This window comes from Gobio gobio (genome assembly GCF_949357685.1).
Source record: "Gobio gobio genome assembly, chromosome: 5".
Taxonomy (NCBI): Eukaryota; Metazoa; Chordata; class Actinopteri; order Cypriniformes; family Gobionidae; genus Gobio; species Gobio gobio.
Window position 1 is genome coordinate 23,905,515 of NC_137101.1, and position 17,063 is coordinate 23,922,577.

General features: G+C 35.0%; 1 protein-coding gene across 1 annotated transcript; it reads left to right on the plus strand.

The window, feature by feature from the left end:
• The first annotated feature begins 7,213 nt into the window (after positions 1–7,213).
• Positions 7,214–15,905, plus strand: slc35e3 (solute carrier family 35 member E3). The gene is made up of 5 exons (XM_079817237.1): positions 7,214–7,877; positions 8,569–8,679; positions 11,489–11,647; positions 11,914–11,996; positions 14,886–15,905. The coding sequence occupies exons 1-5, from the start codon at positions 7,476–7,478 to the stop codon at positions 15,070–15,072; spliced, it is 942 nt and encodes a 313-aa protein (XP_079673363.1). The 5' UTR covers positions 7,214–7,475; the 3' UTR covers positions 15,073–15,905.
• The last annotated feature ends 1,158 nt before the right edge of the window (positions 15,906–17,063 follow it).

The following is a 17,063-nucleotide window of genomic DNA, read 5'->3' on the forward strand; positions in this document are numbered from 1 at the left end:
GTTGTGAGGATTAACAGTCAAAAGTTTGAACCTGAACACTATGATAACAGGCAAATAGTGTCACAGGGCAAGAGTTAATTTTGTATAAGAGTCCATAAAATCTTCTGGATATCTTTTTATTTTAAAAGGTTAATGCTGAACCTAACAGGAAATCATATTTAATACATAGACATAGACAGTTGCAACAAGCAAATATCAAATATCAGTTTAGCAAAGTTTAGCAGACACATGCTTTTATATGACTATGAAGATTTGAAGTGAATATTGATTGAAAATAAGAGGCATTTGTGAATTTGACAAATTCAAAGCAATTCATAAAGCAGCTGGTTAGAGCTTGGAGTAGCAACAAACCTGCTATGATTGATTTTCTCAACATCAGCTTGACTGCATTATAGTATAATGTGGTTTAGTAAAGCATATTTGGACTCAACTGGCAAGTTTTATGTTAGCATGTTGCTATAATAAAAGAACGATACACAATACTCTAATGACCATTCAAAATACAAGTTAAAATTTTGTTTATTCCTTGTGTACCTTATTTGAACCCATGTCCCAGAAGTTCATAGTACCATTTTCTCCTTTGTGTAAAGAAGTGTGATCAATTCTATTGATTGTGCACTTCAAACCTTACAAGTACACTTAAAAGCATTTTGTATAAGTATATTATAGCATTTTTCTTATTTTCTTTTCATATTTCCTAGTTCACCAGAAATGCTTGTCAGTAGGCTACACTAATATAAATTATATATATATATATATATATATATATATATATATATATATATATATATATATATATATATATATATATATATATATATATATATATATATATATATATATATATATATATATATATAATAATAATAATAATAATAATAATTATTATTAAATAAATTATATATAATATAAAAAATAATTAAATTACATATAAATATGTAGCACTCTCAACTAATTACATTTAATATATGTTTAAACTATAATACTAAAGTAAAAATAAAGTTAAATTAATGTCTTCGGACACTTTATTGCAAGTTTATTACATGACTGACAATCATTTAATTACAATTAATATGCAATTAAGTGTCTGAAATCATTATATTCAGTTCGTACTTAAGAATATTCTTTGTCACACTGTGGTTGAAAATAAAGAGGACTAAATGATCTAAATGCAGCTGTTTTTTATTTTACAAAGAACTCAGGAAACAAAATCAGAACAAACAAAGATAACGTGAAGAGAACGAACAATGAACCGAACAAAACACCGGGCTTAAAGGGATAGTTCACTCAAAAAGGGGAAATTCTGTCATCATGGTCACCCTCAGTTGTTCTAACTTGTATGAATTTCTTTATTCTGCTGAATACAAAAGAAGATATTTTGAAAAATGTCAGAAACCAAACCATTGACTTGTACAGTATTTTTTCCACACCATGGAAGTCAATGGGGTTTATCCACTGTTTTGTTACTCATATTCTTCAAAATATATTATTTTGTGTTCAGCAGAAGAAAAAAATTAATACAGGTTTGGAACAACATGAGTGTGAGTAAATGGTGAATGTAGCAACTGTGATAATGTCACAGGGTGTTTTGGTGTTGGTTCATGTTCATTGTTCATGGTTTAGTTTATCTTGTTCTTAGTTATGTTTTAGTGTGTCATGTTCACTGTCTTGTCATGCACTTCCTGGTTTTGTCATGTGATTCCCATGCCCTCATGTGTTGTGTCATGTCATTGGTTCATTGTCTCATCACTGTTCACAGGTGTCACTTGTCTTGTCATTAGTCTGTGTATTTAAGCCCTCATGTTTGCCATGTGTCTTTGTCAAGTATTGAATGTTGTAACCCGCTGTCGGTGAGTTAGTTAAAGTTCGTTATAGTTTGTTTTTGCCAAGTCCTTGTTTTATGTTTTGTAGTGAATAAAGTACTGCACATGGGTCCTTCAACTTGCCTCCAGTGGAATACCTTGTTACAGAATACTTGACCTACAAAATGGACCCAGCAGTTGTATCTTTGCTTCGTCTACGCCAGGGAAATCAAGCCATAGAGAACTATGTGGAGGAGTTTTGTGGACTGTGCTACCAGGTGAACTTTAATGATGTTGCCCTCAAGGGTATTTTCTTAAATGGACTTAATGACCTTTTAAGGTATTTGATGCCAGAGAGCAATTCTCCAGGAACTCTAGCTGGATATATTGACTTTGCACTCCAGTTGAGTGGCTCATCTTTTACTGTGGGAACGGTGGATGAGGAGCTCCATGTTCCCACAGTACTCCCCACAGTACCCGCTCCAGCCCACGTCCAGGCTCCAGCCCAAGTCCAGGCTCCAGCCCACGGCCCCGTCCAGGCTCCAGCCCACGAGCCCGCTGTCCCGCCCAAGAAAATTTTTGGGGGGGGCAAGGGGTACATGGAGGCCATGAAGGCCACGCCTCTGTGGCACCCTGAACCGCCATTACCGCCATGGCCTGTTGAACTGCCGTTGCTGCCATGGCCTGGTGAACTGCCGTTGCCGCCATGGCCTGGTGAACTGCCGTTGCCGCCATGGCCTCCCACGCCTGAGGGTCCAGGTCCTCCCACGCCTGAGGGTCCAGGTCCTCCCACGCCTGAGGGTCCAGGTCCTCCCACGCCTGAGGGTCCTGGTGCGCCCACGCCACAGGGTCCGCCCACGCCACAGAGTTTATAATGTAGTAATTTTCTCATAATGTAAAAATGATTACATAAGCTCATTATTTTATTACGTTTTGAGGAAATTATTACATAATGAACAATTTATTATAATAATAAAGTAATACTTATTAGCCTACATTATGTGCAGTTATTACATTATGAGGTGCTGACAGAAGTTTCATTTTTTGAGTGAACTATCCCTTTAAATAATGAATCACAGGTGCAAACAATAATCAAACAATGAGTAACCAAGGAGAGTTACCAGAAGCAGGAACAAAGGAAACAGAAAACAAAGCAAAACAGTGAAACTCAAACACTGAAAAAACAAGACATAACCTGACAGTATTACTTTGGTAATAAGGGCTACAGTTGAGCAACAGAAAACAGAAAAGGAACAATTAAGAAACACTGTTTCATATGTCTCAATGAGGCTGTAATGTCCTCATATAGATAGCGGTTTGTGAATCTGGTGTCTTTACGGGTTAGAAGCTTATTCATATTTGGTTACGGGAAAGAACAATGAATAAACATCTATCAAGGGCGTTAGTAACTGCACAGATTCAACTTCCTTGAAATTCTAATCAATACAGCAAGCAGCTCATCCTCATTTAAAAAGTCAATTAGGCCCACTTAATGATTTAAGAGGGAAACAATTTCATGCAGATGCCTGCAGATGAGCGATTGCTTGCGGCATACAGCTCACTGGAAACACACACATTCATTTGTGATGAGCTGGTAGCAGATTCATCACGCCACTAACACACTGTCTGCAGGATAAATTCTGTGTGCAGACACAGTTAGAGGCAACTAATATATCTTTACTCATGAACTATTGCAGTCATCAGACCAGGGCAAGAGAAAACGAGCAGGGGAAAAATCAACATATTGATGTTGCACATCAGCGGAATTTTGGGAACAGGTCCAATTTTCACAATAAACGTCATTTATATACTGAGGGGAAGTGTGCTGTCTGAATTATGACATCATGAGGCAGGCTCAGTGAGTTGGCAGGACTGTGCTGCCACCTATTGGTGACATTGGGTATTCTGAACAGAGGTCAGTCTGTTCCGTGGTTATTTTCAAACACTTGGGTATCAAAATCTGGAATATAAAATAGTGATTTCAGTCTTGTAAAAGTCATGGAAATTATTAAATCTTCTCTGTGTGTGTGTGTGTGTTTCTTTATGCTTTGTCATATAATATTTAATCAGAGTGTTATATCTCTAAATTAAAAACACAAGGTGAAGGATTAAAAATGTATCATGTTATTTGCCATGCCTGACCAATTGGACCAATTTAGGCCAATTGCCATTTATCTATTTCAAAGAAGTGTGTCTCTCCTTGCTAATGTTCACATATTATAATAACTAAATAATAAAATCATCTTTTCTTAAAACCATTAACAAAAATTACCTGTTACTTTAAATAAAATAGGTTAACTGAAATGAAATGGTAACCCCAAGGTTACCGAAGGATTGATTCTCAATACCTGCAGGAAATGACAGCCTCCTTTATTTTCTTTTGTCTTTTTTTTAAGAAAGAAAAAAATGAATGAATGAATGAATAAATAGGAAATAAAGATTATATAGATCACTTACATATAAAAATTTTTTTATATGTATACTTTTTTTTTTTTTTTACATTTCTATATTCAGAGTTTTCGTAGCTTTTTGCAAGAGGTGGATAAAGATTAAATAAAAATCTCAACATCTATTTGAAAGTGACACTAATCTGGGGGTAACTTTTATAATCTTATATTTGTGAATAAATTTTTTTATATTTCTGCAAGCAAAATAATTCATTTGCAAAGAAAATAAACACTTTCATATTGCTTCACAAAAGTGAAAACCCCAAACAAAACATACTTCCAATAAATATCAAAGTATATATATATATATATATATATATATATATATATATATATATATATATATATATATATATATATATATATATATATATATATATATATATATAAATAATAATAATAATTATTATTATTAAATAAATTATATATAATATAAAAAATAATTAAACCTAACCCTAACAACATGAGGAGTGTAGACAAAAACAGGAAACATATTTCGATAATTTTTTGATGTAAAATATATACGAGTCAGCCGGGTCTGAAAGGTATTTCAGAACTTGACAAAACATTATAACCCTTTAGCACCAAATCCAATGGCAAACTGTTTTGGAGTGACAGGAAGATTAAAGTGAGAGAGCAATGATATGTAAACCATTTTTAAAACAAATATCCTTATTATTCTAAATTAAGTAATTGGTTGGATAAAAGCTGTGTTTGAAAATCACATAGACCATGCTAATAGGCCTACCGCTTGCGGAAATTAGAGACAGCAACAGGAATATTTTCAATACGGAAGTTGGATAATAATATTTTTAAAAATTCAAACCTCTCAACTGAGAAAATGTATATTATATATTCTGGTATAATATTCCTAATACTGGATATAATTCCTTAACAAGTTGTTATTTAAAGTAGCAAAAATCAACAAAATTAAGACCGCCGTTAATGTAGATGTTGGATAAAACAAAAATGATCAATATTTTTACACATTATTTGATCTAAAGAGATGGCTGCAGATGTGAAATGCCTTCCGCCTTAGAGAGAAGAATCCTTCCTTTTAAATATAAGTCTATATCTGAAGACACCGACATACAAATCACACCTAAATTTTGGATTTTTGAAATTACTATATTCCAAGGTAGGTCATTGTCTCTTTGACAGGGAAATTACATTGACATAGAAAATTACTTAATTGGCATTAATTCACATTTGGGCACATTGAGATGAAGCACAGGAGCATTGGAAAAGGTTTTAATAGTGGGCTATATTTAAGGGAAAAAAATGTACCCTTATGACTGGTTTTGTGGTCCAAGGTTACATAGAGACTACAGTTTTACCTGCTTTATAACAGGTCTCCAAAACTTTTTTTTCTAAAGTTTTGAATATAAAACCATATTCGTTAGAATCAAAGGCTTTGTAAAAGTCCAGAAAAAGCATAGGCTATCATCCCTCAATAACTCTAAAGTCCAACAAATCAAGCACAAACGGAATATTGTTCGAAATGTCTGTTTTTAAGAAAGCCCTATTGTGTTTGATCTATTATGTCCTCTAAAATAGTTTTTAAACGTTTTGCAAATATTGTAATAATACATTTGTAAACACAAATCACAAGACTAATCGAATGCCAATTAGTAGGGATGGTTGTAACACGGGTTAATTCCGATTTCTCCAATCAGGAACAAGTTACAAATCACCTGATTCACTTCGCACATGCTCTGTTTAGTCCTTATTCCACATGTGAGAAACGTAGAGCCCTGTGGCAGCCAGATCAAATTTTAGATTATAACAAATTTTGATGTAAGAAAGTAACGTTTTTTACTTCCTTTATTTTTTGTCATTTCCTGTTTTGTAGTTAAACTCAAAGTTAAATGATGTTTATTGTGTGTCTGTGCAGATATTTTTCATGCAAGTTGCTAGAGCTAATGTTTTGGCTGTTAGCTGTGAGATAATTTATGGCTACAAGACTCTGGTTAGTTGTATCAAAAAATAAAGCATGTTAGAGCGTACCCCTCCCACGTGTATTTTTTACTTTTATACCTTTTTTGTTTCATTTTTTTAGGTCAGGGGTGTCTAAACTCGTTCTTGGAGGGTCACTGTCCTGGAGAGTTTAGCTACAATTTGCCTCAACACACTTGCCTGGAAGTGTAGATGTCTAGTCGACCTTGAGGTTCAGGTGTGTAGTCGGGGTTGTAGCTGAACTCTGCAGGGTGGTTGCCCTCCAGGAGCAGGATTGGACACCCCTGGCCTAGGTCTTTGAAGAGAAAGAAAAATTGAGGGACGTAAAAAGAGCATTTGCTCATATTATTCATTTGTGTTACACACATGCGCACACACATCAATTATGCTGAATTAAAAACGTTCAAAACATTTTGTTTTTGTGGTCATAATCCTTATTTCATAATGTTACATATCACCCCGGTGGATATAATAATGCTACATCTCACCCCACGGTCTGTTACAACTAACCTATGAGGTTAATCTAATCTATGGGGTGAATTGTAACATTTCACTCCTCGTGTTTGAATTGAAACCACACATTTTCTGTTTGTGCTGCAAAGATAACAGCTATGTAATTTAATAGCTGACACTTGTAAATAGTTTTAATCACATTTTGAACGCACTGGCCTAAAAGAACTCCAAGATGCAGACAGAAATGTCAAAATTGTTACCATCCCTGGTCTCCCCTAGTCTTTTTTAGGCTTAGGGATAAGAGTTATTAAACGTTGCGTTAAAGTAAAAGGAAAAAAAACCCTCTAATACTTTCATAAATTACTTCGAGGAAAAAAACGGTTCAAATCTTTGGTAAAAATATGTTCTTATTTTGTCCACTAAACCAACCGCACATAAGAGCAGTGACGTGGCGTGTCCCTCGTCTAGGAAGGTAACCGTCCTGCTGCGAAATTCTCGCGCATGCGTATATCGTTGCTATTATTTTTGTGCGCATGTGAATCTCGCGAGAGTTTCGCGTTGGACCGTTACCTTCCAAGAACATCCCTCATTTGCGAGCGTCGCGTCGCGTTTAAAGACGTCACGCCCGTGGCAGCACTTTGAGTGAATGCGGCGCTCTAGAATGAAAGCTCTTCTGAAACGCTTTCACACGTTCAGCCACAGAAAGCAGCGGAGTTGTATTTCTCTCTGCTAATGCATCACCAAAGCAGACACCTAAACGGTTTCTCCAGAATTATTTGCATCCAGAAGACTAAAGTGCGTCTGAATTAGTTCAGCTATGGCGACGCGACTCTCTGACTTGTTTGGAAACACTCGGATAATTACAGGACTGCTGGCTAACTTACTGTCTTCAATCTGCATAGTGTTCATCAACAAATGGATCTATGTACACTATGGCTTTCCCAACATGACTCTGACTCTCATTCATTTCGTAGTGACATGGCTGGGGCTGTATATGTGCCAGAAGATGGATATGTTCTCCCCCAAGAGTCTCAGACCTTCTAAAATCATCCTGCTGGCTCTGAGTTTCTGTGGGTTTGTTGTTTTCACGAATCTGTCTCTGCAAAGCAACACTATAGGAACATATCAGCTGGCCAAGGCCATGACAACACCCGTGATTATAGCCATCCAGACCATGTACTACAGAAAGACATTTTCCACAAAGATTAAACTGACTCTAGTAAGTGGGATTTTATTTATTCGACTGATATATTGTCTAAAAATCAGTTTTACTCAACATATCAGTAGTTCATGTGTTCATGAAATCTGAACACACGAACGACATTTAAAATCTGGTGTTCAAAAGAAAATCATTCCGTTTCATACTGGTATACATCTCAGGCTTGTGAACAACACTGTATATGGAAACATATGCATATGCTTGTAATGTACACTCTCAAAAAGAAAAGGTACAAAACTGTAAGGCAGCCTACAAGTGGCCGTCACTGGCATAATTGGACCCTATAAGCACCAATTGTGTTTTTAAAGGTACAGTTATGTGTTTTGTTCCCCAAGGAACAAAATTGTACCTCCACTGTACTTTTTTTTCTGAGAGTGTAAAGTAATACTTCTTAATGAGTGTTATAACTATCACCTATTTCATCAATTTTATAGCATGCACATGCTATGCATCAGTTTGAACTATGCTCTGGCTAAATGCTGATAAAAGCAAGTCATGGTTATATGCAGATTTGCTTATGCAGGGTAATGGGTCACATAACTGCTGAGATTTGCTTTTACACAACGTTTCCTACACTTAATTTAATGATTGTGTGTGTGTGTGTGTGTGTGTGTGTGTGTGTGTGTGTGTGTGTGTGTGTGTGTGTGTGTGTGTGTGTGTGTGTGTGTGTGTGTGTGTGTGTTCTAAAAAGGTGCCAATCACTTTAGGGGTCATACTGAACTCTTACTATGATGTGAGGTTCAATCTTCTGGGGATGGTCTTTGCCACACTTGGGGTCTTTGTAACCTCACTGTATCAAGTGGTAAGTATTATGGCATTCTCACTTTATATTCTTTTTGAAAAATTAATATCCCTTCATTCCCATAAATCAGGAGTCAGAATATTGGCCAACCCAGAGACCTCCTCTGATATAGAAATTCTGATATTTACTGTATAATAACTTGCATTGATGTATTTAATATTATTATTAAACTAAATTATTGTAGTTTAATAGTATTATTGATATTGTGGATACATTAAATTGATCAAAAGTGACAGTAAGACATTTATGATGTTACAAAAGATTTCTATTTCAAATAAAGGCTGGAATTTCAAGCTGAAAAAGCAGAAAATTCAAATTTGAACTTTTTATTAATCAAAGAATAAAACAACGTATCAGTTTCCACAAAGGAATATTAAGCAACATAGCTGTTTTCAACATTGATAATAATAAATGTTTCTTGAGCACCGAATCATATTAGAATGATTTCTGAAGGATCATGTAACACCGAAGACTGGAAAAATTATATATTATATGTATATAAATTATTATATTAGATCTATATATATTAGATCAAATCTACCACAATTATACAAAATATATAATTTGAAGTATACACTCACCTAAAGGATTATTGGGAACACATGTTCAATTTCTCATTAATGCAATTATCTAATCAACCAATCACATGGCAGTTGCTTCAATGCATTTAGGGGTGTGGTCCTGGTCAAGACAATCTCCTGAACTCCAAACTGAATGTCAGAATGGGAAAGAAAGGTGCTTTAAGCAATTTTGAGCGTGGCATGGTTGTTGGTGCCAGGCGGGCCGGTCTGAGTATTTCACAATCTGTTCAGTTACTGGGATTTTCACGGACAACCATTTCTAGGGTTTACAAAGAATGGTGTGAAAAGGGAAAAACATCCAGTATCCGGCAGTCCTGTGGGCGAAAATGCCTTGTTGATGCTAGAGGTCAGAGGAGAATGGGCCGACTGATTCAAGCTGATAGAAGAGCAATTTTGACTGAAATAACCACTCGTTACAACCGAGGTATGCAGCAAAGCATTTGTGAAGCCACAACACGCACAACCTTGAGGCGGATGGGCTACAACAGCAGAAGACCCCACCGGGTACCACTCATCTCCACTACAAATAGGAAAAAGAGGCTACAATTTGCACAAGCTCACCAAAATTGGACAGTTGAAGACTGGAAAAATGTTGCCTGGTCTGATGAGTCTTGATTTCTGCTGAGACATTCAGATGGTAGAGTCAGAATTTGGCGTAAACAGAATGAGAACATGGATCCATCATACCTTGTTACCACTGTGCAGGCTGGTGGTGGTGGTGTAATGGTGTGGGGGATGTTTTCTTTAGGCCCCTTAGTGCCAGTTGGGCATCGTTTAAATGCCACGGCCTACCTGAGCATAGTTTCTGACCATGTCCATCCCTTTATGACCACCATGTACCCATCCTCTGATGGCTACTTCCAGCAGGATAATGCACCATGTCACAAAGCTCGAATCATTTCAAATTGGTTTCTTGAACATGACAATGAGTTCACTGTACTAAAATGGCCCCCACAGTCACCTGGGGCCTCATTTATAAAACTTTGCGTAGGATTTGCGTCAGAAGTGGCGTACGGATGAAACACAGGACATGCGTACGCACAGAAATATTCGGATTTATAAAACCGTGCGCACGCACATCCTACGCAGTTTTCCCTTAATAAATCACAATCAATTCTAAATGTAGCGCAGCTTTTGTGGCTTCATGTCACGCCCATAGTTGCCCATAAATAGTCCACAAGTTAATATTTATCGATTGCGAAATCATGGCAAATACAGAGAGGAAATAAAACAAACTAAAGGCATTTGCATGAATACCATGATTCCGTAGCTGATGAAGAAATTTGTACTATGAAAACAACTTTCCCCAGTGGACAATTAATACATCTATCTATCTATATATCTCCCTAGTTATCTATCTATCTGTCTATCTAATTGCATCTATATCTGCTCCGCCAGACGGACACATTGACGAGAATATCAGTTTTGTATATTATTTCGTTCTGTTTACATTATTTATGAGGATGAATTGCATAACATGCCAGTATTGTTGAAGAACATATTTCACTTTTTTTTTTTTGCATTTCTGTTGTAATTTCCGTTTGATTTTGTTTGTTTTACACTGCAGATCGATCAAACGGGTGTTCGTGTAGGCTGTTAATTGTAATACTTGCTTTGTGAAGTCTTCATGTTATTTATGAGAGGCAGTATTGCCATTTCTTTTACACAACGGTCTGCAGTTTCACACACTTTCACGTGTTTCTTCCATCTGCCGACGGTGTCGCCATTTCTCATTTCACCCGTTTTTGTGCGTACGCCTGGGTCAGAGCTTGCGTGAAGGACCGCACATTTTCCCGTCAAGTTTGCTTTTTATAAATACCAATTATTGCGTAGAGAGCGGCGTACGCCTTCTTTTGTGCGTACGCAACGTTTATAAATGAGGCCCCAGATCTCAACCCAATAGAGCATCTTTGGGATGTGGTGGAACGGGAGCTTCGTGCCCTGGATGTGCATCCCACAAATCTCCATCAACTGCAAGATGTTATCCTATCAATATGGGCCATTTATGGAATGCTTTCAGCACCTTGTTGAATCAATGCCACGTAGAATTAAGGCAGTTCTGAAGGCGAAAGGGGGTCAAACACAGAATTAGTATGGTGTTCCTAATAATCCTTTAGGTGATCCCCAGTAAAATTCCTGACCATAAATAATTATTTCCCTCAATAATTATACAGATATTGTGATTATGCTGTATTTATTCGACTAATGACTTCTTTGTCCTAATATAGTGGGTCGGTGCCAAACAGCATGAGCTGCAGGTGAACTCTATGCAGTTACTGTATTATCAGGCACCCATGTCGTCTGCATTTCTCTTGGTCCTGGTGCCGTTTTTCGAACCCCTAATCGGAGAGGGCGGTATCTTTGGCCCCTGGTCATTTCAGGCCCTGGTAAGAGAGCAAACAAGAAAGCGCCTGTTCTTTCATTGGCTCACACACTCCCCCTACACCTATCCAAAGGAATTTCCTACTTAGACAAACACACAGTGACAGAGAGAGCCTTGTGTTATTGCCCAGATTTCCTGGAAAAAAGTAAAAATGTTACTCTTTAGCATTATTGGGTAAAAAGTTCACAAAGCTCAATCTAAGATGAGTATTAAGATTAAGTGCATTCTCAAATGGTTGATTCTTGATTGTTTTTTCTTCCTTTCATCAAGGTCATGGTTCTGCTGTCTAGTGTTATAGCCTTTCTGGTTAATTTGTCCATTTACTGGATCATCGGGAACACGTCTCCTGTTACGTATCCTTTCTGCTACTTCTCTAAAATACCATTCATTCAGCTGCGGCTATTTCCTTCTCTTCTATTCTTGGTGCAAAACACACCCTGTAAACAGTGCTCTATAGCATGATTTGTCTGTTAATTGTCAGGCTAGGCCTATAATGCAAGCAAATGTTTGCTTACAGAGCCTGAAAGCTGGGCAAATAGTTAATGCATAGTTACACACTTGTTTAATAATTCAAAGGGGAAGCTGTAAATCACAGCACATTTTTTAGCCCTGAGCCATAATAGAAACATTTCATGGTTTTGAATACACCCATTGAGAGTGAGTTCATGAGTGAGTCCTTTCTCAAAGTAAGCAGCAGATGGAGCACTTTACTATCTTATGTTTTAAACTGCTCTTTTTGGCCACCTATTGGTAAGTGTTCTGTCAACCAAGGGATTTCAACCTTTTTTTTTTTTTAAAGCCAAGGATCTGGAAATATTATAATCTGCTAGCTGATCCCTCTTCCTAAAGTATATTGGCAACTATATAATTTTTCAGGTGTGTAATTATATACTATATGAAAAACAGACAATGCCATCTCATGATTTTTACAGTTAATATTTGTAACAAATTCAGTTATTTTTTTAAAAGAAACAATTTGTGATGACGCTTGTTTTAGAATATTCTTGCATTAATATAAATCAAAATTACAGAATTAAAGCTAAGCCAAGTCATAAACTCAAACTTATAATTAATATACATTTAGATTTTATGATTTAACATTGTCCATAAATCAGTGTTAAAGAATCACGTTATTTTAATAACTGATTATACTTATGTATTTTGAACAATTTATTAAGGTTTTTTTTTACATATTCACATGAATGATATAGCATAAAATAATATTAAAAATTACATCTTATTTTATTAACAGATTTTACTTATTTTGAATAGATTCATGTACATTTGTACCTATTAACTAGACTGACAAAGCCAATATTAAAAATAACATCTGTTTTTATTAACCTTTTTTCTTATTTTAAACCAATTTATTAACAGTTTTACATATAAACAAGACTGATATAGCATAAATAAATATTAAAAATAACATCTTGTTTTCTATTAACTGCCCCCCCCCTATTTTAAACCAATTTATTAACGTTTTTACATATAAACAAGACTGATAAATCAATATTAAAAATAACATTGTTTTCTATTAACCTTTTTTCTTATTTTAAACCAATTTATTAACGTTTTTACATATTAACAAGACTGATATAGCTATAAATAAATATTAAAAATAACATCTTGTTTTCTATGAACTGCCCCCCCCCCCTTATTTTAAACCAATTTATTAACGTTTTTACGTATTAACAAGACTGATATAGCCATAAATCAATATTAAAAATAAAAAAAAAATTGTACGTTTTTTCTTTTCTTATTTTGAACAGATTTATTACAGTTTTTAAATATTCACAAGGCTGATATAGCCATAAATAAATAACATGTTACATGTTTTTACTAAGTTTTTTTTCTTACTTTCTTTACATATATATATTCACAAAACTGAAATCGGTCAAAATTAAAATAATGAAGTCAGTAACACTTTACAATATGGTCTCATTTGTTAACATTAGTTAATGCATTTACAAACATGAACTAACAATGAGAAATATTCTTACTTTTCTTAATATTAGTTAATTAAAAATGAACATGTTCACATTGCTAACTAATGTTAACAGATACAACTTTTAATCTTAAAAAATATATTAGTAAATGCTGAGATTAACATGAACTAAGAATGAACAACACTTCTACAGCATTTATTAAACTTAAAGGGATAGTTCACCCAAAAATGAAAATCCTGTCATCATTTACTCACCCTCAAGTTGTTCCAAACCTGTATGAGTTTCTTTATTCTGCTAAACACAAAAGAAGATAATTTGAAGAATGTTTGTAACCAAGCAGATAGAGCCACCATTGACTACCATAGTAGGGAGGAAAAATACTATGGTAGTTAATGGTTGCTCTCTCTGCATGGTTACAAACATTCTTCAAAATATCATCTTTTGTGTTCTTGAGGGTGAGTAAATGATGACAGAATTTTCATTTTTGGGTGAACTATCCCTTTAATGTTAATTAATAAAACCTTATTGTGAAGTGTTACCAAAATAGCATTATTTTATTTGTTTGTTTGTTAACAACAGATTTATTAACTCTTTTAAATGTCATATTCACAAGCCTAACTATAAAATGGTCCAAAGAATGTTAAAGGGTTAGTTCACTCAAAAATGAAAATTAGCCCATGATTTACTCACCCTCAAGTCATCCTAGGTGTATGACATTCTTCTTTCAGACGAATACAATATAACGGAGTTATTAAAAAATGTCCTGGCTAATCCAAGCTTTATAATGGCAGTGAATGGCTGTTTCTGTTTTGAAGTCCATAAAAGTGCATCCATCCACTATAAAAGTATTCCACACGGCTCCGGGGCGTTAATAAAGGCCTTCTGAAGCGAAGCAATGTATTTCTGTAAAAAAAAAATCTATATTTAAAACTTTACAAACTGTAATCTCTAACTTTCACTATAACTGTCATATGTAAATGCAATTATAAAGCTTGGAAGAGCCAGGACTTTTTTTTTTAATATAACTCGAATACGATTGTATTCATCTGAAAGAATGTCATATACACCTAGGATGGCTTGAGGGTGAGTAAATCATGGGCTAATTTTCATTTTTGGGTGAACTATCCCTTTAACTTTCATAAAGAATCATTTAGAAGCTCTTTATATGAGTGCAACACTCATCTCTGAAGCTCAAGTCACATGTCCTCAAAGTCTGTGACTCAAGAGCAAGTCATAAGCCTCAACAGATTACTAAAGTCATTGTCAAACAAGATCCCTTAACATTTCTCTTCAAAGATACAACATGTTTGGACACTTCAAGTTCTGCATCACATTACTGGGTGGGTACGTTCTCTTCCAGGACCCCTTGTCTTTAAATCAAGGTCTGGGTATCCTCTGCACCCTCATTGGCATCCTTGCATACACCCATTTCAAACTGGCCGAGCAGGAGGAGGGCAAAAGCAGGCTCACACAGAGACCTTAGGCTTTCGGATGTGCCAATCGACAAGACAGACGGTGTTCGGTGCCTAATTTCTTCAGGAATAGATAGCGATGAGCGTGAAGACTAACCAAAACATAGACTGGAAGGAAGTAGGCTTTACGCCATAGAGGCGGAGAACTTTTGATAGCATTTCAGTATTTTCAAGAGTTTCATTTGTATCCCAAGTATTCAATATTTGCAAATAAACACACAGACCGTTTGAAAGAAAAACTCTGAATGTTGAAGCATTTCCTTTTTTATTTTGTACGTTTTACTTGGGTGTATTTTCAAATGGTTTGTACAACAATTAAACTTTTTATAGAAAGTAACAGACAACTTTTTTTTGGTCGCGTTTTTCAAGGATGGAATGCTATCTTATATTGAGTCTAGTCACAACTTTTAGGACAAGGGTCACTGCCTACTTGGCAAAAAGACTTGAGTCTTTTGCTGTCTATGAAATGCAATGTCAGTGATTTGTTCAGTTCATGATGAGGGTTTTTCAACATGTTTTTCTCTGTTGCAATATACAACTTAAACATTAGTCACATTCCAAAGTCCTGTCTCCAGGCTCAAATCTTGATGTTTTGCTGCTTTTTGCATGAATATTAGATTTGTCCCAGTTTCGAAAGGGATGTGGTAATGCTGAAAATGTAGGGATCGTTCACCCAAAAATGACATGCTTTCTTCTGTGGAACTTGAAAGAAGATATTTTGAGAAACGCATCAGTTTTTTTTCATTCATACACCAAGTCGATGGGCTTCAATGTTGTTTAGATCTCAGTGTTCTTCAAAATATATATTTTAAGTGTACAGCTGAAGAAATAAATACAGGTTTGTAAAGACCTATGGGGGAGTAAATGATGACAGAAATAAATAAATATATATATATATATATATATATATATATATATATATATATATATATATATATATATATATATATATATATATATATATAATTATTTTTTTTTTTTTTTTTTTTTTTTTTTGGTGAACTGATTACTGTAAGTGTAAAGAAGTTTGTTTGTGCCTTAGTAAAGGAGCACTATTTCATGAGAACTAAAACCTGCATTGTATGTTTGACAGTGTAAATGCCTTAAACTTTAATCTTTGGGATTTGTCTTTATCCTTACTTCCATTAATTCAATTATTAGCTTTTCTGATGACTTCAGTGGTCCATGGAATTCCCTCATTATTACAGATGTACAAGCCCAAACATGTTGAGCGTAAAGGAACATGTACTAAAATAAACTCTTGAGTCATTCTGTCCTGGCCCTAAAGATCAGATCCTGTCACAGGGACTGTACAAGACATGTTTTCAGTGTTTCCAAACAATACCCCCCCAACTAGCAAGTTTCTGTGTAGTTAACTAACCAATGGTCTACCATTCACAATGGTGTACAAGGGTCATCATGACATGACAACAATCATCATTACTCATCAAGAAATCAAAACAACTGATGTAAGTTCTTTCCGTTTTCATGCAAATAGTTCATTAATCAAAGGAGGAATTCATTAACTAGTGGTTTGATTAGCCTAATATTATCAAGTGACCATAAATTAACAAAATTAGTATGAAAATAAGGGATAATGTTTAATGTGCATATCATATAACAATTAAAACGTGGACTAAATTGAACCCAAGAGGAATAGGTTTACATTTGATTGTATATTTAATTCAAAATAATTAAATAACACAAGTATGTGAAAATATTTGAAGTAAAAAAGGTGGATAGAGCTCAAAGTGTGTGGGGTATTATGAAATAGATTTTTAAACCATTTAAAAATGTGTCTCTTGACAATAGTATGGGGGAAAATACAATGGTGCCCAACAACTTTTTGGTTTCAAACATTCTTCAAAATATCATATTTTGTGTTCAACAGAAGAAAGAAATTCATACAGGGTTGGAACAACATGAGGGTGAGTAATGATGAATTTATTTTTTATTTTTTTTGTGAACTGTCCCTTTAAGTTTTATAAAAAATACGTGTCTC